The sequence below is a fragment of the Microplitis mediator genome, chromosome 1 (genome assembly GCF_029852145.1).
Source record: "Microplitis mediator isolate UGA2020A chromosome 1, iyMicMedi2.1, whole genome shotgun sequence".
Classification (NCBI taxonomy): Eukaryota; Metazoa; Arthropoda; class Insecta; order Hymenoptera; family Braconidae; genus Microplitis; species Microplitis mediator.
This window is the reverse complement of record NC_079969.1, coordinates 23,467,448-23,495,114: the sequence shown is the minus strand read 5'-3', so window position 1 is coordinate 23,495,114 and position 27,667 is coordinate 23,467,448. Positions and strand designations below refer to the sequence as shown.

General features: G+C 25.4%; 2 protein-coding genes and 1 non-coding gene across 6 annotated transcripts in view; 2 read left to right on the top strand and 1 right to left on the bottom strand.

Annotated features, from left to right (window-relative positions):
• The window catches only part of LOC130675857 (serine/threonine-protein kinase tricornered), an 80,283-nt gene extending 58,596 nt beyond the window's left edge, over positions 1 to 21,687 (bottom strand). For 3 of the 4 annotated variants that reach the window (XR_008991348.1, XR_008991347.1, XM_057481740.1), the window contains exon 1: positions 3,117 to 3,927. Coding sequence is in view for 2 of the 4 variants with exons in the window: in XM_057481740.1 (XP_057337723.1) it covers positions 3,117 to 3,738 (622 nt within the window). In the remaining 2 variants the exon portion in view is untranslated. Of the gene's footprint in view, positions 1 to 3,116; positions 3,928 to 13,239; positions 13,377 to 21,085 lie in introns of those variants that run through there. The other variant, XM_057481763.1, reaches the window with a different exon arrangement.
• Positions 16,661 to 16,732, top strand: Trnah-gug (transfer RNA histidin (anticodon GUG)). Its single transcript has one exon. It is a non-coding gene; the product is annotated as a tRNA-His (tRNA).
• Positions 21,688 to 24,015: 2,328 nt separating the features above from the next.
• LOC130672285 (lethal(2)neighbour of Tid protein) lies at positions 24,016 to 26,220 on the top strand. Its single transcript, XM_057476762.1, has one exon. It carries the CDS (start codon positions 24,170 to 24,172, stop codon positions 25,487 to 25,489), a length of 1,320 nt encoding a protein of 439 aa, XP_057332745.1. The 5' UTR covers positions 24,016 to 24,169; the 3' UTR covers positions 25,490 to 26,220.
• The last annotated feature ends 1,447 nt before the right edge of the window (positions 26,221 to 27,667 follow it).

Genomic DNA, 27,667 nt, shown 5'->3' with positions numbered 1-27,667 from the left:
ATACTTTATTTTAATTAATGAAGAAGTATAAAATAAAATTTCCATTGCAATAGTTTGATAAGAGTGTCTTGTTACACATTTTAAAAATTAATTTTGTCACTGCGTCTTTTACAAATTATTTTATTTAAATTTTTTAAGTGTCCGAAACTCGCCCTAAAGTGGCCAAAGACGGTAACTTTTACCCTATCATTAAAAAAAAAAGATTTAGTGTGACTCCTCGAAAACTTGGTATTTCCTTAAGTACCTCGTTTTGCTCTTCCTTTCCTTATGTTCTATGTAATTAATCAAAATAATGAATTGGATACGGTGCAAAAAAATCTGGACAGCGGTTCGCCCTGTCAGGCAGCCCTAAAACTTCCCGCTGTTTTCGAGTTTTCGAGCTCAAGGATTGAGAATACATTACCATCGAGGACATTATTGTGAATACATTTTCGAGCTCTTCGACACAAAAATATTTTTCAATGCAATTTATTTTCCATCTCAAAAAATTAACGTTATATGATAAAGTTTGAAAATTTAAGAATCGAAAATAATAAATGAACAAGCGTTTTTTAAATTTTTATTCACGATTATGTTCAATGAAATAAATGTACCCAAGCGAAAATTCAACTGAAGTAACCGAAAGTATTAGAAAAAAATCAAATTTTATTTTTGACCCTTATTAGTAAAAATTGTATCAAAATTCCACTATGACTGGAATTGACTTCAAAAATTTAAAAAATTATATTCCGAACTCCGGAAATAAATATTATGTATTTAAAGCTGTTATACTATAAATAAATTTCGTTATAATTGTTTTGATTTCCCTCATATCTAAATATTCATTTATCACGTTTGTAAATGGCTTATCCCTTTTTCCGGCCTAGTTACCTCGACAACCGGAGATCACGATGGCTCACGAGAATAATTTACCGCGCGTTCCGCTAGCATTTACACGCGGCTGCTTTTACTCCGTTATATTATGAACGGCACTTACATTACTATCTCATTTTCAAAATATACATATATATATTCCTTTTAATACCTCAATACATATACCCAAAAAATAATAAAAAAGTCTTACGACGACAATGAAGTTTCTTAATTGCATGTCATTTCAAAATTTGTCCATTCATTTTTTCCCGCGTCACAAAAAATGAAATGTTATTTAATAGAAAATAAAACTATTTGTCAGTAGAATTAAATTATTCAAATAAATCATATTATTGATTATGTAAATCAGTTTTAGTTGATTTCTAGGTCAGATAATCTTAGGTCATGACACAACAAATACTATTAGTCAAAAGTTATCAATAAAAATCATTTTTTTTTTAATTTAAATATGCAGCAATAAAAATAGTATATATATATATATTTTTATTGCACGTAATTTTCTTTTTGTGCTGAATAAAAATTTATGCATAACACTATTTGTGAATAAAATAGACATGGGGTCAAATGAGAGCTGATGACCAAACAATTTAACATGTTTACATGCTACTCATGTATTAACATATAATTTATTTAAGCTATGGCAGTAGTAGTAAACTGTATAAACAGTAGAACAGTACAGTAGTTAAGACACGCGATTAGAAGGCATAGAAAATGTAAAATGTCTTCGATTCTTTTGTACGTAGAATGTTTGTCTGCGATTTATGATTCATCATCGCGCGTTAAGTCAAGTCAACAATGATTAATAAACCCACTGAGCTTGCGCAGTTTTTATTTAGTGATCAGTATTGAATAAAAAAAATAAATAAATAAAACATACGAGTTTAATTGAAATTTTTTTTTAAAATCTTTACCGTAAAATAAAGAAAGTAATTATGCGCAACTGCGGTCTCATTTATTTCTCTATGAGAAATAGAAAAATAAATATTTCTTGATGTTTTTTTTCTCGGCGGGATTATTTTAAAAAAATATCGCGGTAAAAATAAATATTTGAATTGGTCTTATCGGTTAATGAAGTCTGGAATTATTATTATTTCTATTAAATTGTAAAAAAAATTTTAGGTGTAAAGAATATTTTTTTCTCATAAATGTATTGATTTTGTAAATATATTTATAGCTAAAAAAAAATTAAATATTTAAAAAATATAAACTTCTATATGATTCTAGTTTACAGACAATTAAAAATTTTCAAATTTTTTTTCAACAGTTTAATTTAAAAAAAAAAAAATCTAAAAATATGCACGTGTAGAAAATTTAAAAAACTATAAGTGCAGTTTTTTAAAATAATTTTTTTTTTAAATTTATGGTTTTTAAAAAAGTCCAAAAATTATTAGACATCAGCTAATTCCAGTATTATATTTTATATATTTTTTAATCAATCTACTTTGAAATATTTCTCTAGAAGTTAATTAGCGAAATTCACTAGCAACTAGTGATTATTCACTAATTTTCACTAATTCAGTTTTACAGATAAGAATATTTTAAAAATATAAAATTTAATATTTAAATTTCTCAATTTTTTACCGCCAAAAAAGTGATACCGTATTGGGACTCTTTTGTATTGAGAAAAAAAAAATAAGGTGAAAGACCTAGTACCCGATCAGGAAACTAGTACTCTCTACATTTACTACATTTACTATATTTTATTAAATATAGATATACAAATACCTGAGTAATCGGGTACTGGGGCTCACCTTAATATTAAAAATTTTATTTTTCTAGTAAAATTTAAAAAAGGAATGGTCCTGATACGTTAAATTTTTCGGCGTAATCGTGGCACATTCACACATAGACATCCGGACGTCCACGAGCAATTTTTTAAAATTATACTTTTTTTAAATATCAAACAAAATATATGTGTTTTACACATCGAATGTGATAATAAGAGCATTTCTCGTGATAATAGTGTACTCTCTTAAAATGAATCAGTGAAAAAAACTACAAATCAGTGAATATTCACTGATTTGTAGTTTTTTTCACTGATTCATTTTTAAGAGAGTTCTTGTATTACCTTACAAATACAAAATAAATGAAACAGAGTCAATTTAAGTCTGTAAAATTGTTTGACTTTGACATGTTGATAATAATGCACTACTTCAAACGTTTCGCGTTATGAGCCGTGCAAAAAAAAACAATTCTAGAGTAAAAATGAACGGTTAGAATTATAAAAAAACTAAAATAAAGACCTGATTTTTCCATAACAGGTTGTCCAATTCGTCCAAACCACCTCAAAAATCTTCTCGCGGTAGTTGTACTCGGCCTACATCCCTCCAATATAACAACACCACTACCACTATGACTATTGCCACCAATATAACGTCGGTTACTGTGTTTATCACTACTATTAACAATATTATTGTTACTATTTATGTTGTTATTATTATTAATATTATGACTATTATTATTATTATTATTATTATTATTATTATTATTATTGCCGATACTCCCACTATTATTGTGACTATTATTATTATTAATATTATTTGTTTTATTAACCGGTACGTTGGCGGTTTCCGTCTCCTCCAATTCCACTTTATTCACATCACCGCGATACTGTTGCTGTTCAAAGCAACTGTTTAAACCTCCCTGAGTACCTTCACAACCACCTTCACTACCCGCAGTATCACGAGTATGCTCAACTGCCCCTTGAACTCTACTGTACGGTGACATCCATCCAGTAGCTGAGTTTGCGTGAAGATTTATTATTTTAGCAGACTCCGGAAGCCAGTAGTTGTTTGACGCTACCGGCATCTCACGTGTCTCGTCGTCTGACGAGTTAAACACAAAACCACAAAACAAAAACGGCATCAAAAAATCCTATTTCAAAATTTACACTTTTTACGTCACTTCCGTACTTTTTTTTTAAAATTACTATCACAATTTTTTTTTTTAAAATACAAATTAAACAAAACTATACAATGAAATCGCAATTTGTTATCACATTCGATAAATTTATATAGAACTGATAAGACATTGATAAAAATTGATAACGATTGATAACTTTTTTTTTTTAAATTATTAGTGTAAAAAAAATTTTTTTTTTTTACATATTTTTTAAAAATGTATATATTTTATTTATCAAGTAATTACGTAGTATTTGTTGTAATTATTTTTAACAGTACATAATAACTGAGAGCAACAACCACTGTGTTGACACTCGATGAGCCAAAGTAATACTCATATATGTAAATGTACATACATTTGTATAAATATATGAGTAAAATATAGATGAGACACTCGCGCACACAATTTACACGAAGGCCATTAACGAAAGCTCTGTACGACCGTCACAATTTAATGATTACGTAAAGTGTAAAAATTTAGTTATCATATATTTTTAATATCAATACTAATAATAATAATAAATATGATCCTGGCTTATTTATTCACCTACGTAATGACAATTGATTTATCAAAGTTTTATACTTTTTAAAAAAAATAATAAAGAAAGAAAAGTAAAAAAATAAAGACCAGTTGACCTCCAAAAGTTGTCTTTGTTAAAGCGATCGAAATTACGCTTTTCCTGATCTAGAGTCAGCTGTTTAATACCGCGACCAATCCGCGGGGAACTTTATTTGTTATTATTGTACGTTAAAAAATAAATGCATACATGAATTTTTAAGTGTAAATAAATAATTACACTTAATGATAATGATAGTGTATGACCGATGAAAATGGTGAATCCTCGTGAACATGTCGCACAAGTATTAGCAGTTGTTGCAAAAGTTCTAGACGAGACGGCTCGCATTTAAAGCGATTGTCGGTCATTAAACTCATTTCTTATTGTATCTTTCCGTCGATCAATTTCTTATTATTCATCACTATTTTATGTTATTTTAACTCACATTGCAACCGCGCTTAAATTTTTGAATTTTAAAAACTTAATTACCGAACAGGTGTTTTTTTTTTTTAAATTCACCGCCTTTTTTATTGAACCAATACTCCGATATATTTGCGACACCAGAGTTTAATAGTTATATAGATAAATTTCTTATTATTATTGTTATTATAAAAATAATATATATAGTGCCGGCTTTCTCTCCCACTCACTCAGCCGTTTTATAAAACGCGCGTGCGCCAAAAAACGCTTTCACGATTTTCACGATTGAAACTGAAATAATATTATCACAATTTCCCAATAATAAATTATTATATTTATTTTAATTTATATATATGCATATATATATATATATTTATATATATTATTTTATTTTATTTATTTATTTTTTTAAATTTAACGTTCAAAATTAATATTTATTTAAGTAACAGATATTGCGATTAATTGGATAACTTTTATATATATGTATGTATATGTATTTATATACATATATATATGTATATATATAAGTTAAGAATAACGAATGCCAGTAAAGTTTAAGCGGCTTATATATTTTATCCGTAAGTTCTGTTACTTACAGCGATCGCCGTGAGACTAACGATAGTAGAGACACAAACACTCGTCCAAGTCTCAACTCGCGGGTACTCGACACTCGCGCTCCGTACGCAACGTAGACGCATCAACAAGTCTTTACACCTTTCTTTCTTTTTTAAACTATTTTAAAAAAAAAGAATTTTTTTTTTTTATATCAACTTTTTGTCTCAAATAAACACCTGGTATTTATAAATTTTTGAATAAAATTTTTTGAAAATTTAAAAAAATTCCCGCTACTGCATTACTCCCACGCATGTAAGCTTTCTCCCACCGAGGCTTTGTTTTACGGTGAATTTATTATGTTGCAATGTGATGTATACTTCTTATGAAATATTTTTATATTTTGCGCCATTGGTTTCATTATTTTTTTTTTTTTTTTAATAAATATTTTGATAAAGTTTCCCTTCGTGTACTTTACTTTTTATGGAATTTACTTTCGCGGCGTAGATAAAGTTGTTTTTTTAGTTTCAAGTTTAAACTTTATTGTGTATTTATAGATTTAATAAAAGTATGAAAATGTATTGTGGTATTTTATCAAACGGAAGGAGGTTTTTTTTTAATTAGCCATTTTTTTTAAATTTACTGGAATTGTGATCGTGATCGTATAACGAGCGATTAAATTTATATTAATACTTTAATAATGTATTATTGAATATTAAATATCATTTAAGCTTGAGCTGAGTTGCGTTCAAGGTTGATTGAAAGTTGTAATAAAATCTATAATATTATTAAAATTTAATTAAGTAATAATTTTATGAAAAAGTTATTAAGATAATTAAATATTAAAATAAGTGTAGGAATTATTCATTTTATTTATATATATATTTAATTTCATTAAAATCTATTTTAGTATTTGATAGTTTTTTTCATGTTAATTTTTATTCATAATTAATAAGACTGAAGTTAGCCGACATCAAATAATTTTTACTTTTTTTTTAAACGATAAATTATAAAAAAAAAAATATTTGAAAAAATTGCAATCTATAGTTTTTAAAATTTTCTAAATGTGCAATTTTTCACTTTTGTATTTTTTTATAATTGACTTGTTAAAAAAAAAATCAAAAAATTTTTAATTGTCTGCTAACTTTAGGATCATTAATAATTAATGGATTATTGTATAAAAAATGTATTTTTCATAAAAAAAATTATTTTAAAAATTTTTAAAAGGAAATAATTTTAAAAATTATTTTTTGTCAGATGGACGGTAGAGGAAAGAAGAATTTGAAAAATAAATTTTGTTTTTAATATCAAAGATTTTTTTGAAAAAAAAAATTAATAATAAAATCATTAGAAATTATCATAAATTAAAAGAAAACTATTGCTTATTTTGGGAACATCAACGCCCTCTTTACAGGAGTTGACTAGAACTTTCAGAAGTAATTTAAGAAAATAGGGATTTCCGTTGATTTGAAACTTTTAAATGGTCACTGTATTTATGAACAATTAAATGACGGAAACCGTTCACAGAAGTGTTGAAATTTTAATTAGGATCCGATATGAAGTGCGGACATTATAGAGATGACAAAGTACTTTATGTCCCCTACTCAACTAATTGAGATATATTATAGCAAAATATATCAAGTTGCGTCATCAGGATAAATCCGAAACTGTTAGATTTTTATGAGATCGAGTAAAAATACTGTAGCCAGAATTGAAAATAGATTTTGTCAAAAATAATTTTTGAAATTTTGACAAAAATAAATTAATGCTCAGTCCATATTTCAATTAATATTTTCTGAATCAAACACAAGAACTCCACTAAGAGCCAGTTTTTCAAACCTAGTTTAAATTTATCGGGGTTTAAATTAATATTGCTTGTATATATTTTATAATATAATGTATACATTAATAATATATAAATATACCAGCAATAATTATTTAAACTCGGATCAAAAATAGATCTAGTTTGAAAAACTGGCGCTAAAAATGAATTTAAAACTGAAATCATCAAAATTGATTTTGTTATTTTGAAAATTTCACTATTTCTAAACTAATCAACCAATTTCGCTCATTTAAACTGATTAATAACAAAAACAAAAAGAAAGTGGACAAAATTATATTAGAATCCAAAAATAATTTTGAGCTTTATTGTGCTCAATAACAATGCGCTTTATATTCCACAATATATACAGTGTTACAAATTTTTCGATTTTCAAAGATAATTTTTTAAAGTACTAATTTAAAAAAGAAAAAATCGTAACTAGTTTTTGATAATTTGAGTTTATTAAAAGCTATGAAATTTCTCGTATTCAAAAACTAATTATAGATAAAAAAAAAATTTTCAATTAAAATTCAGGTTTTTCAAAAAAATATCAGCTTCAAAATGAATCGACTGGGACAATAAAAAACAACAATAACTGCAATGAATTAAAATAAAATATATTGTGATTTTAGCTCTTATGAAATTTATTACTTGAAAATAAAAAGTTATGTAAAAATAAAGTATATAAATAAGTTAATTTATATTTAATATTTCTGACTGATTTAAACTTGTTGATAACTTCAAGTAATTCGCTTTAAATGTCAAGGAAAATTTTTCCGTGTATGTTTATAAACTTCTTAACTAACGTATTAATAATTTGGACATCAACTCTACGAATCAAAAGATTGTGGCAAATTTTTTGAAAATTTCCCAACAAATATAAACACAATAATAATATTTCTATGAAATCTACAAAATATTGTCCTCAAAAGTCTTGAAACAGTTGAAAAATAAATAAAATTAGCAGGAAAAGAGGAAAAGAAAATTCTAAAAATAATAATTAATTTATCATAATAAACTTTAAAGTATAGAAGTATTACTTTTACCGTATTATAGCGGAATGAGGGAGACGTAAAAGCTTTCAATCATACTTTAGGATTAACTACGTTAGTATATGTATAAAAAAATATAAAAATAAGTGGTATACAAATGCGTCAGGTGTACCAAATGATCACCATAATTCCATATGGCAGACTGACACGTGGAAAATAATGATTTTACTTTGCACTAGAGGTTTCTTGCTTATATATTTAAACTACTATAACTCCTACTGCGGCTTACCAACATTTTACATTTACATTTATTTAAATTCAAACTTTTTACATTACGTCATAACTGTTTTAAGACTTTGGACAAATACTTTCCATTAAAATAAAACAAATAGTCAAGTAATTGACCTCAAATATAATAATTATTATACTAATAATAAAATCGCGTAATTATTGCCATTAATTATAAAATATTAATAATTATAAACGGTTATTGTGTTTAAAAGTCGGTCAACTATATACCGCATTATGCTCCAGTTCATTTATAATCCAGGAAAACTTATTATGCAAAAGATCCTAGTGGCTCTCGAGACCACCTCCTTTTTTATTATTTAGTTTTTAAATTCTTATGCCTGTTATCAAATAATCAAGAGCACAGGTGTACACGCATATATATTTAATATATATTACTCATTTTACCTTTCTCTGTAAATACTTATACTTATATTTTGTTAAGTCTCTGATGTACATATATATATGAATGTAGATATAAAGTAATAATCAAAATACAACGAGACTGTTAGTCGTAAAGAGCTGAAGGTATTATTAACCCACCTTACGTTATCTTCCGTTATCGTCAACTTTACTATCTCTCATGTCCCACGAGACTTTGAATTTATATTACATATATATGTGTATGTATATAACATAATGTGTAATAAAGAAAAGACTGATATAACAGCAAACTCAACGTTCACGGTATGAAGAATAAAAAATACTTGCTCAAGTCGGCACGAAATGTTATTTTATTGTTTCTTTTTTTCTGCGATAAAAAATAACCTATTTTTATCTTTCATTTTTTTATTTAAATTGTACAGATAATTAATTATTTATTTTGCGGCATAATTATTTAAATTTTGATATTTTTATTTCAAATTAATTTGAAAGATCAATAATTATAATTAGAGCCAGGATTTTTGGGTTAATTTAAAAATGATTAATAATTAGTGGTGTGAAATTTTTTATATTACGGGGAAAATATTGGTCGTATTAAAAAAGTTTTCCAATAAAAGTTGTAGGAAATTTAATTTTATTCAAAAAATGTCTCTTATGATTTTTTTATACGATCAATATTTTCAACGTAACTTCAAAATTAAGATTTTCATAATTAATCAAATTTTGAATCGTTCATTATGAATCTTAATTTTGGAATTACGGTGAAAATATTGGTCTTATGAAAAAAGTTTTCGAACAAAAGTTGTAGGAAATTTAATTTTATTCAAAAAGTGTCTCTTATGATTTTTTTATACGATCAATATTTTCAACGTAACTTCAAAATTACGATTTTCATAATTAATCAAATTTTGAATCGTTCATTATGAATCTTAATTTTTTAATTACGGTGAAAATATTGATCGTATAAAAAAATCATAAGAAACATTTTTTGAATAAAATTAAATTTCCTACAACTTTTGTTCGAAAACTTTTTTACTAAGACCGATATTTTTCCCGTAATATCAAAAATTTGAACTATTCATTTAAAAAATAAGGCAAAAATCTTGTCTCTAATTATAATTTTATATTTTTATATCTACTCTGTAAGAAATTTGCGGAGTAAAAGCGGATTAGATTCGAAGTGAATGCGGAACGGATGACTTTGAATTGATTTAATCCTCTCGGAGTGAAATTAACTTCGGGGAGTTTATTTAAATATCAAAATTCCAAATCGCAGTAAATGTGGATTCAAATAAAATCCGGATCATTGCGAATTCACTCCCGATTTTTTAGGAAATTTGTAATTCAAATAAGAAATATTTTCGGTTGTTATTTAACAATTTACGTGAAAGCTGGTCAAGTTTCATTTATTTTTGACAGAAACATAAAAAAAAAACAAATAGTACAAAGCTGCTTTTTAAAACTAAAACTCAAAGCTTGAATGCAATTAATTTTTTTAAGCTTTGAATGTTTACTTAAGAGAAATAGCCGAAAAATAAATAAAAAGGATGTTTTTTTTTATCTTTACCAACCTGCATACTACGTAAAAAAATTTAATCTGATTAAGAATTTAAAAAACAGATAAAAGTATAAACTTTAAGCTTCAAAATAACTGCGTATTTACATCTCGGCACAATAAATTTAATTAGTATTTTTTTAAATTTAATTATTATTTGAGTAATTAAAAAATTTATTCAGATTTTATGCCAATGGGTCAACAAAAATTACAGCAAATTAAAAAAAAAATTAACTAACATAAAAAAAGTGTGAGTGTAAATGTAGCAGACTGCAGATAAATTTAAAATTATAAATAAATAGAGTAAATAATTTAAAAAAAAAATATTTTTAAAAAATGTACTTGTTAATCAGAAAATTTTTTAAATGTGCATTTTTTTGAAATTTAATTTTATTAATTATTTACTCTATTTATTTATAATTTTAAATTTTTCTGATGTCTGCTACATTGACACTCATAAAAAAGTGCTGTAAGTAAATTAATTTAGCGAAAATAAGTTTATTTTTATTTTCTTTCCTTTCCTGGCGTCAATTTTGGATGAAAAGACAGATAAATTAATTATTGAATTAAGGCAATTAACTAATAGATTAAGAGGTCGTAAGAGATATAATGCCAAGCATTCATAACCATATAGAGATTGGAATATTAAAAATAAAATAAAGCGTAAGACCTATATATTGCATGTATTTAACGGGTTAACTAGAGGAGTCATCTAATACGATACACATCAGACGTCTGTGTTCACGAATGTCTCGAATTTAGCCACAGGATTGCATCATGATAGTTACATTCGCAGTAACTCATATTTTAATATTACGTGGAATGAAAGAAAGAAATATATATAATATTTATAAATAAATATAAATCTTTTTAAAACGTCTCTCTTTGGAGTCGGTACATCACGCCTGTTTTTTTATATATGCCTATGAATAAATCAATCATTTGCTGCGGCATGAGACATCGCACTTGACCCAGAATTCCAGCGTAAACAGTCCGACTATTTTTTTGTTTTACTGTCACAAATATTTTATGTTGCATATTTATAGACATGTTTATTCATAAAAAAATCATACGTGATTTTGAAATTTTTTTTTTTTTAAATAAAAAAAAATAGGAACTAAATTATTCATCTTTTTACGTACACAGAAAATAAGATTTTTTGGCGGGAAAAAAATTTGAATTTTGAATTGAAGACAAAAATTTTTTTCCCGCTTAAAAAAAATTTTGCCTTTAATTTGAATGCAAAAAATTTTTCGCGCCAAAAAATCATTTTTTTCTGGGTACGAAATTTGAATTAGTAGACAAAAATTTTTAAAGTATGAAAAAATGACAACTGGTCAAAAGAAGTGAATTTAAAACAATGAAAAAAAAAATGATAATTGATGACTATTAATTATTTTGTACTTAAAAAAAAATAATTGAAATTCTCTTGAATATTTATTAAAAATAAAAAATAAAATTAATACGGAATTAAATAATAATTTAAACATAAATTTCAAAACACGTAATATTTTTTTTTATAAATTAATTTGTCACGCATTTAACCACAAAATAAAATCTTACACAACATCAACAAAAATAATATCTTGTTTTTAAATGAAATAATTTTTTTACTTTGTAAACAATTACTCCAATTTTTTAGAGTGATATTATAAAAAACAATACAGTAACAATAGTGTCAAGTGAATTGAGGAAGTCTAATTGATTGCGAAACGGGAAGTGTTTCAATGACGTGTAAAACTCACGTCAAAAAAAAAATATAAAAGCCCGCGTAGTTTAAAAAAAAAAATACCGATCACCGCAAAATTAAAAATGGAAATAAATAAATACCTACAAAATACTATGACGTCACTCAAGTATAGGTATGACTTAATAGTAATTTAACGTATCAAATAACGATATAATACAACGTACTAACAATTTCTAAGAATAGATTACACGTATGACGTCTTCAGTCATTACTTTGTAACATCTAATGAGTTTAATTGTATGTCAATGTTAAATATTATTGAATAAATATATATGTTATTTATCAAAGACTCTACCGAAAGAATCTTTAAAAGGTATCGATTTATTTTAAAAATAAAGAGCATACACGGAAAGAAAATAATGGGAATTTTTGCTATGCATTATGGGAACCATCCCTATAATGGTATAGGAATTGTACCCATACTATTATCGGGATTGTTCCCATAATATATGGGAATAGTTTCCATAATAATATGGGAACTATTCCCATATCATTATGGGAACCATTCCTATAATGGTATAGCATTCGTTCCCATACTATTATAGGGATGGTTCCCATATCATTATGGGAACCATTTCCATAATGGCATAGAAATTGTACTCATACTATTATAGGGATTGCTCCCATAATATATGGGAATAGTTTCCATAATAATATGGGAACTATTCCGATATCATTATGGGAACCATTCCTATAATGGTATAGGAATCGTTCCCATACTATTATAGGAAGTATTCCCATAAGGGTATGGGAACCATTCCTATAATATTATGAGAATAGTTCCCATACTATTATAAGAACCATTCCTATAATATTATGGGAATCATTCCCATAATATTATAGAAACAATTCCTATAAATTATAGGAACCATTCCTATAATTATAGGAACCATTCCTATAATGTTATGGGTAGCATTCCCATAATTATAGGAACTGTTCCTATAATTATGGGAAACATTCCTATAATTGTAGGAACTGTTCCCATAATTTATGGTTATAATTCCTATGTTGGTATAGGAAAAAATTTTATAGATATATGGGAACCGTTTCCATAATTTTCTTTCCGTGTAGTAAATAAAAATAAAATTGTTAAATTGTCAAGTGAACCTTGAGAGCAAATGTAATTAGTAATTAGTGATAACATACCTTCTTGATTAAGGTTATTTTGATTGGCATTAGGATGAGAACTTAACGAGGACGGTGTGTCATCTTCAGCGACACCCATTGTCGCTGTTGCTGTTGGTCGATGATGATGCGACTCCAGCTCAGTAGCCTCCTCGCACCTGAATACATCGCAAGAGAAATCATGTTATTTACTATCATTATTATTATTATTATTATTATTATTAACAGTTTTTATTTATTTATTATCACTCTTACTACTACTCAGCTGATGACTATAGAAAGTTATGTCGTAATAAAATGAATTTTAATATTTTATTTATTTATATTAATGATGGCTATGTAATTTAATGTACGTCATTTTGCATTATTCATAAATAATTGAACCAAGGTTTTTTATTTATTTGAATTAGTAAATTAATTTATTTTTCAAATCGTTAATTAATTTATTAAATTAAGTGTTAGTTAAAATTTTATTTATTTCTTTTTTTTAATGGAATATAGTTGTTTACATTACGTGAGTTGAGTTTAAATGGAGGTAAATTATTATCGACTAGACAAAACATTAGTGCAAGATTTTTTTTTTAACGAGTTAAGTATTTTATACTTAATATATCACGAACTGTAATGACTCAACGTATATATTATTAAAACAAATCTTTTTTAATAAATTTTATTTATAATGTAGGTCACTATAATTTACAGAGAATAATAACAATGATAGTAAGTAGCTATAAGTTAAAAAATCAATTTAAACAAATATTGAATTTAGATGATACTGAAGTTAGCAGACATCTAATAATTTTTGGATTTTATTTTAGACGGTAAATTATAAGAAATAAAAAATTTGAAAAACTTGCACCTGTAGTTTTCTAAATTTTCTACATGTGCATATTTTTATTTTATATTTTTTTGTAATCTATTTGTTGAAAAAAAAATCCGAAAATTTTAAATTGTCTGCTAACTTCAGGATATTGAATTTAGCTGACGTCTAATAATTTTTTGATTTTTTTTTTAAACGATAAATTATTTTTAAAAAAATATTTCAAATAATTGCACTTATAGTTTTTTTAATTTCCTACATGTGCATATTTTTAGTTTTTTTTTTTTTTTTCAATTGATCTGTCGAAAAAAAAATCCGAAAATTGCTAATTGTCTTCTAACTTCATGATACTGAATTTAGCTGATGTCTAATAATTTTTGGATTTTTTTCAAAACGATAAATTATAAAAAAGAAAATATTTCAAATAATTGCACTTACAGTTTTTAAAATTTTCCACATGTGCATATTTTTAGTTTTTTTTTTTTGTAATTGATCTGTCGAAAAAAAAATTCAAAAATTGCTAATTGTCTTCTAACTTCATGATACTGAATTTAGCCGACGTCAAATAATTTTTGAATTTTTTTCAAAACGATAAAATATTTTTAAAAAAATATTTAAAATAATTGCACTTACAGTTCTTTAAATTTTCTACATGTGCATATTTTTAGATTTTTTTTTTTTTTTGTAATTAATTAGTTGAAAAAAAAATTCGAAAATTGTTAATTGTCTGCTAACTTAAGGATCATTTAAATGGCTCCCGCCTTTTTTGATCCGCGATAATTTCTTGCATCAAAATTTCTCACAACAAAATTTTTCGTAACATAATTTATTCGAACAAAAATTAATTAAGCGATACACCTTGACACCTATACAAAAACCCTTACATCATGATCATGATCATCATCAGAAATATTTTCGCGATAAATTATTGCGTGACAAAAAACAAACGGTCACTTTTTTAAATAATGGATATTTTGATTATTTAGCTGATTAAAAAATGATTATAAAAACATAAGAGTAAAAAAAATGAAATATTTAGTCTCATAAAATATTTTAAAATAAATATATGAAACATTATATTTAAATACTCGATAAATATTCTAGCTCAGCAGTTTAAATTCTTTTAAAACAAAGTATTTAATAACTGAGCTTGAATATATTTTTCTGGCTTAGTTGTTTTAAAAAAACAAATACTCTATTAAATTTCGTATTTTGCTTCTCTTAAAATTTTAATTGATATTTTAATGAATAAAAATAGTTACAGTATCAGTAAAAACTTTCGATTAAAAAGCTTACGTGCGAATTTTTATTCAATAAAACTTTATTTTATAAATTCATTATACCTAGAGATTGTATTTAAATACTTTAAGAAAGTATTAATTGTCACTCCTGTAATTAAATACTTTTAATTAATTATAAATATTCATGTTTTCTTTATTTTTTTAACGCTTACTCAATATTAATATTTGTATTTAAATAACCTTTGAAATTCAAATTTTCAAATGATCAGTCGAAGGTTATTTGTTTATTGTTTATGAATATTTAATATCATTAATTTATTTAATGTCATTTAGTGTAAATTTATTTGTAAAAATTTTTTGATTAAATAAAATTTATATTTATTTTTATGGCTTAAAATATTGCATCGGATGAGTCAACTTAAATTGAAAAAAACAAAATTTTTCTTATCGATCTGTCAAAAAACAATCTGAAAATTGATGATTTACACACGGAGTGAATTTTTCGATCAAATTTACCCGGCAATTTAAAGTAAACCTGGGTCGAAAACAGAATAAATACGGAAAGAATAAAAACAGATTCGTTTTGTTTTATTTTTTATTCTTTTTTATTTAAAAATTACTCGAAATTGGGTGTTTTTACCCCATAATTGAATACTATCTAGAAAAGGACGAGTAATTATTCATGCAGACCCAGTTTTACTTACAATTAATGAATAAAATTTATTAGATAATTTTCTCCATAAAGTCAAGTGTGCTACTTACTTAATATTTTAAATTCTGATGATCGGTTTAAATTCATCTAAAGTCAACTCAGTAGCAAAAATATAAAATTTCAAAAATTGCTCCCTTCTCGGACCACGCAATTGTCAAAATTATTGATAAATTTGATTTATTCTACGTGTTTTCATACTTTGGTGACTCAATATACCCCCTTGATGAAAGTTCATATATTTTGGAATGTCACACTTCATTAGTATATTTTTTAAAAAATTACTATGCTCGAAATTTGAAAAAATTTTCAAATTTTACTAAATATCGATGGAATAAAAGTTCCACCAGCCTTGACCTAGTAAAGTACGACCTTAGGGCAATGCGGTAGATCTTTATCTTGGAAACTGCGTATACTTTAAATATTCAGTATACCTTATTGGAATAATTTTCATTTATTTTTTTAGTTATTCGCACTGTGATAACACGAATGTAAGTTGAAAAATTTATTAAATTTCGAAAAGCTTAAATATGTAAATAAATATCTGAGTTTTATTGAGCTCTAATAATAATCTGAGATTGTTTAGACAAAGTCAACATTTCCATAAAATAAAATTCTAATAAGGTAAGAGGTCCAGAACCTGATCACTCCGTTTACTCATATATCTGTCTAGCTGTGATCGTCTAGTGGTTAGGACTCTACGTTGTGGCCGTAGCAACCCAGGTTCGAATCCTGGTCACAGCAGTGCCATACAATGTCACAACAGAATCATTATTTTTTTTTTTTTTTTTTTTTTAAAGAAAAAAATTATTTTGACCAAGTGCTTAATAGAAGATATTTTTTTAAAACGAATTTAATTTTTTTTTTGTAATTTGATTGATATATTAATACTTAAAAGTCAAAATTGAATTGTGAAGATTTGTTTTTTCATATTTAATTGCTGCTATTAATATATAAATATATACTGATAATTTTTTTTTATCCTTATGTTCAATAAAATCTTTAATTACTTTTTTAATATTATTTTGTAAAAAATCGACGTATATTTTTTTATCTATATATAGATATAACTACCAAATTTGACTAAATATAGAAATAAAAATACACGGAGTGATCAGGTACTGGGTCTCTTACCTTACTCTAAATTTTCGCACTTTTAATTCTTGATAATTATAAAAAAAAAAAATTAACGTCTTTAATCAATTGAGAATGATTTCTACTAAAAGTATTATTTCCTCTCAATGTACAAAACCAATAATTAAATATAAAAATAACAATATTGATTAATAAATAGTGTGTAAATATAAATAGAATATAATTGAAAATCAGCTGACATTAATAGTATCACAGTGTATGTGGTTAGCGGTTACATACCACCACCAACACATTATTGGAAAAAGTCTGAGAGACCACCCCAGTATATATATTTATATATATATAATGTTGTCAGCTGACTCTAAAAGCCACAACAGGGACTTGAAATAGCTATTACTAACAATTCAAGTCCTGCAGTAACACCATCAAGCAAAGCATCAAGTAAAATACTGCTGGTATTGAACAAAATAAATATATTATTTAAATTAAGAAAAAAAAACTTATAGACTGTAATAAAACTTAACAATTCTAGACGCCTGGAAAAAAATGTTCAGCCCTGATCAGACATAAAAAATTACCGTTTTTAATTATGCTTAAGTTAGCAGACAATTAAAAATTTTCGGACTTTTTTTTTAAACAAATAAATTACAAAGAAGAAAAAATAAAAATAAGCACATGTAAAAAATTTAAAAAACTATAGGTGCAATTTTTCCAAATATTTTTTTTTTATAATTCATGTATTTTTAAAAAATCCAAAAATTATTAGACGTCAGCTAACTTGAGGTTCATCCGTTTTTACCGTTTCAGACATGAACAGGCATGATCATATATGACATCAGTCATGAACAGGCATGATCATATCTGACATTAAACATGAACAGGCATGAGCAGGCCTGAACGTATTTAACACTTCAGACATGATCATGCTTGACATCAGGCATGAACAGACAATCATGTCTGAAATCAAACATGAACAGGCATGAACAGACATGATCATGTCTAATTTCAAGTCTGATTACAAATGAACAGGCATGATCATGTCTGAAAATTTTTTCCCGGGTGAAGTTATAAAATCAATTCCTTCAATCGAAAAATTAAACCAAAGCTTCAGTTTTAGCTTTATCAAATGAAACGTGAACATCAATAACTGTTATAAAGAATCTAATCCATGATATATCATTCGGAGCAATACATATATGTATATATGATTCATTTATCTGTTATCTCTTGTCCTTTATTATTTATCATCTCTTATTCTTCGACATCTTGTTTTACCGTGTGCATATAACACACTAAAGCAATTGCAATAGCAATGTCGAGCGGTTATTCGGTAACCTCCTCATCCTAAAGCTACTCAGTACTCTCTCGACTCGTGTGTTTCAATCTGCCCAATTATAAAGGACGGATATGATGCTGTTGGGATTAAATTGCACTATCGATTCGTGGCATTCAATTGCCTCATGTGCGACAGGTAAATAGACTAGGCATCCGCATACATTTATTATCTATATATATATATACATGATGTATATGTATGTTCCAATTTCCCAGGTGCATTGTAAAAAAAAAGTCATTTTTCATTTTGCCAATAGAGGGGATTATTAAAACTCATTTATAATCAACTATGTAGTGAATGCTTATGATAAATTGGTAAATCGATACATGTAATTTTAATTTATTTAATAAAATATGGTTTAATTAAAATTTCATATACAAAACTGAGCTCTATTCACACTGAAAATTATTAATCAAGTTAATTATTAATTAAATGGGACTGAAATATTTACTCAACTAAAAAATTTTATGTGATATTTTTTAATAATAATTATTAATATTAATTATTTAAATAAATATTTTAATATTAATTAAAAATTTTTAATTGAAATTTATAATTCATATTTTATTGTTACTGTAAAAATTACTAGAGTTATTTTTATGTGAATTTTATATAGAAAAGTATTTATTTTAAGTAGATGTTATTTAACAAAAAAATAAATATTAAAAAAAATATTTTGAAAAATTGCAGTTATAGTTTATTAAATTTTCTACATGTGCATTTTTTTAGAAATATTGTTTTTTTATTATTTATCTGTAAAAAAAAATTTATTTAAATTTCAAATGTCTGCTAACTTTACTGTCATTTATTTTAAGGGGTTTTACGATGCAATTTTCAGTTTTGTTTTATCGAGTGATGCCAAAAAATATATTGAAGGTTTATGTATATAGAGAAGACCGGGGCACGACGGACCACGTCAAAAATTTGCCAAAAAAAATTTATTTGGGATTCAGTTTCTAAGCGATTAAAAAAATAGAGTATTGGGGGTAAAATGAAATACTTCAAGTTTTTAATTAAAAAATAATTTTTTAAATGGTATTTTAGAGAAACATTTGCTCCGAAATATGAGTGAGAATGTATTAGAAATCAGACAAATTTAAAATTATAATTAAATAGAGTAAATAATAAATAAAATAAAATTTTAAAAAATGCGCATTTAAAAAATTTCGAAATCAATAAGAGCATTTTTTATAAATACTATTTTTTAAATTATTTACTCTATTTATTTATAATTTTAAATTTGTCTGATGTCCGATACATTCACACTCGTTCCGAAATATAAATATTTTTCTGTCATACACGTCAGTAAATTATTTATTTATTCAATGCAGGTAAAAATTAAAGGATACAGTTCTTGTGAAAAACAAAGAAAATTTTTTCAAATTTATTTTATATCATTTTTTGAAAAGGGTCCGTCCCTCAGAAAAAAAATTTTCTTGACTTATGGGAATATTATGAAGAATTTGTTCTAGACAAATCAAAACAACTCGTACTTTGACCGATGTTCAAAAGCCAAAAAATAATTAGCGGCTGTGGGTCGTCGTGCCCCGGTCTTCCCTACAAACTAATTTTTTAAAATTTATCTACTTTTCAGATGACTGAAACTAATCGGCATCTAATAACTGTTGGACTTTTATAAAAATGATAAATAATTAAAAAAAAATCTTTAAAAAATTGCACTTGTAGTTTTTTTAATTTTCTACAAGTGCATATTTTTAGTTCTTTTTTTTTAGTTGATTTGTTGGAAAAAAAATCCGAAAACTCTTAATTGTCTGCTAACTTCAGTATCATACTTTTCAGTGATATATCGTAACTTTGTTTAAAAAAATATTTAGTGTAGCTTATAGACAAAGCATTTAATTAAAAGAACTATAAACTTGTTTTTAAAAAGTTCATCTTTTTTCACGACGCTTCAAAGAAACCAGAATTAATTACGACCGCGATTAAGTCCAGTTATTTTCAAAAATCTTAAAAATTAAATTAAAATTTTGTATAAGAATTTTTCTAATTTATTTTTCTATCGATTTTCAAAAAAAAAATTTGAAATGTGTATGACATCAACTCTGATTTTTCTTTCGTCTCTCAAAAAATTTTCTGTTCAATTTCTTAATAAATTCAAAATTTTAATCTAAAATTCAAATTTATATTTATTTCAACAAATAAATAATTTATAAATTAAACATCAATAATTATCTAAGTAATTTTTGACTAACGAAAAAAAATTCAAAAAAAAATAAGTAATAAACTGAAATTTTTAAATAAATTCCAGTAGAAAAATTTTAACCTCAAATTTTTTTCTAGAAAAATAAAATAACTGTAAGTTAAATTAAAAAGTTAAACTCTGTAATTAAATATCCAAGTAATTAAATAATTAAATATCAAGTTATTGTTTAAAAAAAATAATAAACCCGCCATTGGTTATATTGTTATATTTTAGGGGCAAACTTTGTCTTTTAGGGTCGACTGGAGCAGCCTCCTGATTGTCGATTGCCTTTGTCTGTTATTCTATCAAACCTTTTAATTGATTATAACACACATACATACTCTATATACTACATATATATCTATATAAATACATAACATAAAATACCTACACACAAGCACACAAGTTTTATCAATATATATTTAAATATGAAATAAATAATGAAAATAAAAAAAAAACTTACATCTTATGAATTAAAAATGAAGTAACTGCATTCGAAAGCTGGTATTGGCCAATTAATTGAATCCAATCATCAGTAAAAAAACAAAATAAATAATTATTTTATTTCAAAAATTATTTTTAATATTTTTAGCCCACGAAAATTTTATTTTAAATCGTCAAGTTAACGCTTAGATGTTTTTTTTCACAGACTGTGTACACATTAAAAAAAAAAAATAATAAAACACATTCACTAGACTCGATATTTTTCAATCCACACGTAAAAATATTTGATACAATCAAGTGTTCACTTTAAATAATTTTTTAAAAATTCAAATTTTTCTGATGATTGAAAAAAAAAACGGAGTTTTTTTGAACGCGATACGATTGAGCCGAGAAACAAAAAAATTTACTCACTAAACGTCACTCACTTACACTTATTATTATTATTTTAAATATTTAAAAATTATTTTAACAACGGGTTTGTATTTATTTTAAATACTATTATTATTTACTTAATTATTGTTTTTAAAACTCAAGTATTTATTATTTAATTATTGGTTATTTAATATATTTATTGTATTTGTACGCTGAGTTATTGACAAATACGGATGAGGCGTCGCGACACCACCATCGTTTCATTTTCTTTCTCTCTCTTATTTCAAGCTGCTACCGACCGACAAACTTTACAGTGGCGCCATTTATTTCAGTGGCGGTATTTTTTTAAATTGTTTTTGTTCGTCGTTATCATTGGGGATTTTTTTTTTATTTACTTTGATAATGTAATTATTTAATTAATAAAAATAAAACGTAATCTCGATTAATATTTACACTAAAGTGCGGGAGACTATAATTTATTTATCATTTCTAATTGATAGTAAAATCAACAGACAACTGAAAATTTTTTTTTTAAATAAACAAATTAAATTAAGTGTTTTTTAAATTTATCCAAAGAGTTTTAAATCATTTTCGTGTACACATTTAAAAAAATTAAATATATTTTTTAATTATTTTTTTAAACAATATTTTTTTTTTAATTTATGATGAAAAATTTTGATTGATAATTTTTTGAATTTTTTTTAACTAATTAATTACAAGAAAAAAAAAACTAAAAAAATGCACGTGTAGGAAATTAAAAAACCTATAAGTGCAATCATTTAAAATATTTTTTTTTATAATTTATCATTTTTTAAGAATTAAAAAGTTAGTAGACGTCGGCCAAATTCAGTATCATAAATTTTGATACTGAAAGTAGCAGACATCAGATAAATTTAAAATTATAAATAAATAGAGTAAATAATTTAAAAAACAATATTTATAAAAAATACACTTATTAATTTCAACATTTTTTAAATGCGCAATTTTTTTAAATTTAATTTTATTAATTATTTACTCTATTTATTAATAATTTTACAAAAAATTGTCCGATGTCTCCAACATTCACACTCATGTGAATGTAGCAGACACGAGACAATTTATAATTTTGAAATAAATAAGTAAATTAATTGAAGTAATGAAATTTAAAAAAATGCGCGTACGGGTTTTTCATTTGTCTAAATATGCTTTTTTTAATTTTTACTGTCATTAAATTTTATTCATTTATTTAAAAATTAAAAAAATTGCCATTTGTTAGCAACATTCACACTCACATAAAATAAATTTTTTTAAAGTGCACAGATAATTTTTGAAGTTATCATGCAATTTTTGAAATTTTTTCCGAGAATTTTGTTTCTTTATGTAAAAGAAAAAAAATTTTTTTAATGTCTGTCACTTTCGGTATCATAAAATTTTGAAAGACAATAAAGTTAGCGGACATCTGACAATTTTTAAAACTTTTAAATCATAAATTAAAATGTTTATAAAATAAAAATAAAAAAATGTACACTTAGACAGTTAAAAAATCAGTGCATGCATTTTTTTAAATTCTATCATTTTAATTATTTAATTTTTTTATATGTAATTAAAAAATTGTCGTATGTCGGTTACATTTACATTCACAATTTTGAAATAAATAAAATGTAAGTAGAATAATAATAAAAAAATGCGTAATTAGATCAATGAAAAATCAGTACGCGCACTTTTTCTTTAATTATTTATTCTATTAATTTATAATTTGAAAAATGTCTGATGTCTGCTACACTCACACTCATGATAACTTCAGGACCATAAAAGCCCTCAGTACTCATTTACAAAAATTATTTTTTATTAATAATTATTTTATTTCTTTAAATATAAATAAACTTTTGAATATCTGCTGCATTGAAAAAATACTTATTTTATTTAAATTCTTCTTCAATATCAACCGAGTAAAAATATTTAATGCCGTGAATGTGGCTGACAGTTTTTTAAATTTTTTAAATAAATAAAATGTCCGTAGATTAAAAATTAAAAAATGCGTATTTAGATATTTGAAAAATCAGTACGCACCTTTTTTTATATTTCATTATTTCAATTAATCAATTAATTTATTTTAAATTTATAAACCGTCTCATGTTTGCTACATTACACCACGATCCTGAACTATGCAAAAAAAAACTAAAAATATGCACATGTAGAAAATTAAAAAAACTACAAGTGCAATTATTTTGAATATTTTTTTTTTTTTTATAATTTGTCTTTTTTTAAAAAATCTAAAAATTATTAGACGTCAGCTAACTTCAGTATCCTCATTACACATGAGTGTAAATGTAGCTGACAGTTGTCTATTTAAAAATAAATAAATTTAATTTAATTTAAAAAATGCGCATTTATAGAATTTTAAAATCAGTAAGTGTTTTTTTTTATTTTTATATTTTTAATTATTTAATTCGTTTATTTGTAATTTAAAATTTTCTCATATCTGCTACATTCACACTCATAATATTTACAATAATTCCCAGATGTCACTTCACTAAAATTCCCTTTCTATCAGCGAAATGATAAAACTCAGTACCTTCTAACCCTCTTATAAATTTCAGCCAATCCCAGTAGTAAAATAAACATATGTAAGTATTATTATAATTATTAAAGTTGTTGATAATGCCCATGTGGCTAAATAAAACCTCTTGACAAGTCTCAAGTATTTTAATTTTAACCGTAACAGAAACCTAGTTTTCTAAAATTTTAAAAAATGGCATCAACTCGTCGTGAAAAACGAGTTGTTCCATCGACTAAAAATAATAAATCACCACTGGTATGGATTAAAAAAGCCTCATCATCACTTAATTTGCCATACCTGCTGTCGTTTTTGACCGATCCTAAAAAAATTGCCTTCATCGCCGGGGTCTTTGTGGTTCTCGAGATCGCCCTCAACATCCTGGTGATCCACAACGTTCCATATACCGAAATTGATTGGCGAGCGTACATGCAAGAAGTCGAAGGGTTCATAAATGGTACCTGGGATTACTCTAAACTGAAAGGTGACACTGGACCACTAGTTTATCCAGCAGGTTTTGTCTACGCTTATTCACTTCTATACTACGTAACATCACACGGTCAAGATATACGATCAGGTCAATATGTATTTGCATTACTCTACATCGTACTGCTGATCCAAGTGCTGAGAATTTATGCTAAGACTAAAAAAGTACCGCCATATGTTTTGATATTAATATTTTGTACGTCGTATCGCGTTCATTCGATATTTGTACTGCGTTTGTTCAATGACTCTCTGGCGATGATATTTTTATTCGCGAGTTTAAATGCGTTCCTGGATGACCGCTGGTACTGGGGAAGTATCAATTTTAGTTTAGCGGTTTCTATGAAAATGAATATTCTACTGTTTTCCCCGGCACTATTCATTGCTTATCTATGCAACCTGGGGATATTTAAGACAATTGTTCAGTTGGGAATATGCGGAGTCGTCCAGTTGATTTTGGGACTGCCGTTTTTGATAACGAACCCGTACGCGTATATCGCAGGCGCATTTAATTTTGCTCGTGTGTTTGACTATAAGTGGACAGTTAACTGGCGAATTATTCCAGAAGAATTGTTTGTCAAACCAACATTTCATATGGCACTTCTGGGACTTCATTTGGCGTGCATTGTTTATTTCATACCTAGTTGGATGACTTATATGAAGTGTTACGCAAAATTAAAAGCCATGGGACGTGAATTAAAACCGCAAATGAAAAATAAAAATACTCAGGTCAATATGTCGTCGGTTAGTCAATTATTTATATCCCCACTTTTCACGGCAAACTTTTTGGGAATTATATTTAGTCGCTCGCTCCACTATCAGTTTTATCTGTGGTACTATCACACGCTGCCGTACATCGCCTGGTCGACCCATTACTTGCCGGTCACGAGGATTGTTATTTTGGGATTAATTGAGCTGTGTTGGAATGTTTATCCGAGTACTGTTTGGAGCTCAGCGATGTTACATATTTGTCATTTAATGCTACTCTATGGGCTGTATAGAAATAAAGTTAAAAATACTAAATTTGATTGAATTTTATGATGATAAAGTTAGCGGACAATTAATAATTTTTTAATTTTTATTTTGCAACAAATCAATTACAAAAAAAGAAAAAATCCATATGTAGAAAATTTAAAAAACTAGAGGTGCAATTTTTTCAATTAATTTTTTTTTTATAATTCATCTATTTTAAAAAAATCCAAAAATTATTAGACGTCAGCTAAACTTAAGGTTCATAATTTTATGAATAATCCTGAAGGTTGCAGACAATAAACAATTTTCGAATTTTTTTTTTCAACAATTTAATTTACAAAAAAAAAAAAAATAAAAATATGCACATGTGAAAAATTTAAAAAACTACTAGTGCAATTTTTGCAAATATTTTTTTGTTAAATTTACCGTTTTAAAAAAAATTCAAAAACTGTCAAATGTCTGCTAACTTCAGTGACATATTTTATGATGCCAAAGTTAGCAGACAATTGACAATTTTCGGACTATTTTTTTTAAACGAATAAATTACAAAAAATAAAAATATGCACGTGTAGAAAATTTAAAAAACTATAGGTGCAATTTTTTCAAATATTTTTTTTTTATAATTCATGTATTTTTAAAAAATCCAATAATTATTAGACGTCAGCTAACTTAAGGTTCATTAAAATTTTTAGGTGAAAAAATAAAAAAATTTAATTAATTAATTAATGGAAATTTATATTACGTTGCGACTCAAAATTTTTCTACTCGAGTACAAAACTTTAAAATTTATAACAGCAAATTTTGTATTTTTAAAAATTTTTATCTATAGTATTTTTATTTGGCTCAATGACAATTTAATACGAAATATTTAAATCCTAAAAAAATTCTATTGAGAATCTTTCGTATCCATGACAATTTTATCATTAAATTTTTCAGGATTGAATTTAAAAAAAAATTATGAATAGAAATGTCATGAATACAAAAGATTTTGAATAGAAAAATTTGGGAGTTAAATTTTAAAGAATAGAAATATTTTTAAATAGAAAATTTATTGATAGAAATTTTCAATAGTTTTAAAGTCGAGTAAAAAAATTTGGAATTAAGACGTAATATTGCCGTCTTATAAAGAATAAGTTAATTAAATAAAAATACTGAACTGATAAAATTTTTATAAATTTGATAAGATTTTAATTCATCGAATTGTAATTTTTCTAATTGTCGATAAAATTGCTGTTAATTTAATTAAATTTAAAATTCATGAATTGATTCAAAATTTTGTTCTATTGAATAAACTTTTTTTGAGTGGAATTTAATAATTATTGAGTAGAATTTTTATTCAATAGAAATATTTTAATATATTTCAATTAATCAAAATGATAATTGAATTTTAATCGATGTAATAAATCTGAATTAATTAGTTTATTAAATCAATTACGTAAATAGAACTGAGTTAAAAAATTTTATATAAAATTCTAGATATAAATAAATTAAATAATGCAGCCAAAAATACAAAAAATGTCAATAATAATAATAGTTAATAATAATAAATATTGTGTGTGAAAACAGTATGAGTTATGTACCTGAAGAACGAAAGTGAAAAGTAAAAAATCAACTGGATCTAGATTTTTGAAATAATTCGCATACACGCTCGTATGTCAGCCAAAAATCGCAGCCACCCCTAACTACCTCTTAAGTCACCTTTGAGCAGTCAAATTACATAAATTTTTTTCATATATAGCGCGCACGGAAAAAAAGTAAGCAAAAATTACTAAATGGTAAATGATCCAAAACCACTAATGGGATCCGACAGCTTTTACTTTTGACGGAAGTAAAAAATTATTCCATAAGTAAAATGTTTTATCATAAATTAAAAAATACAGCGTTAGTATTTTTTTACTAATTATTTGTATTTTTTACTGATGGAATAGTAATTTTTCACTTATGTCAAAACCCTGATTAAAGAAAATGATTTACCTAATGTTGAATGTATATCTATATAGTATTTACCCATACGAAAAAAAATATATATCCGGGCCAATCTGCATATATGAGACATACATTTTTATATATGTCGTTTATATGCAGATTGGCCGGGATATATCCGGATATATATTTTTTTCGTATGGGTAAATTGAATTGTTTTTAATGATTTTTTTAAATCAGGGAAGTAAAAACTATCAGACCCATTTATTGTTTTCCGGTTACTTTCAATGAGTGTGAATGGAGCAGACATCAGAC

Excerpts from the sequence above, each read along its gene's own strand:
- LOC130672285 (XM_057476762.1), top strand. The coding sequence starts at position 24,170 with ATGGCATCAACTCGTCGTGAAAAACGAGTTGTTCCATCGACTAAAAAT.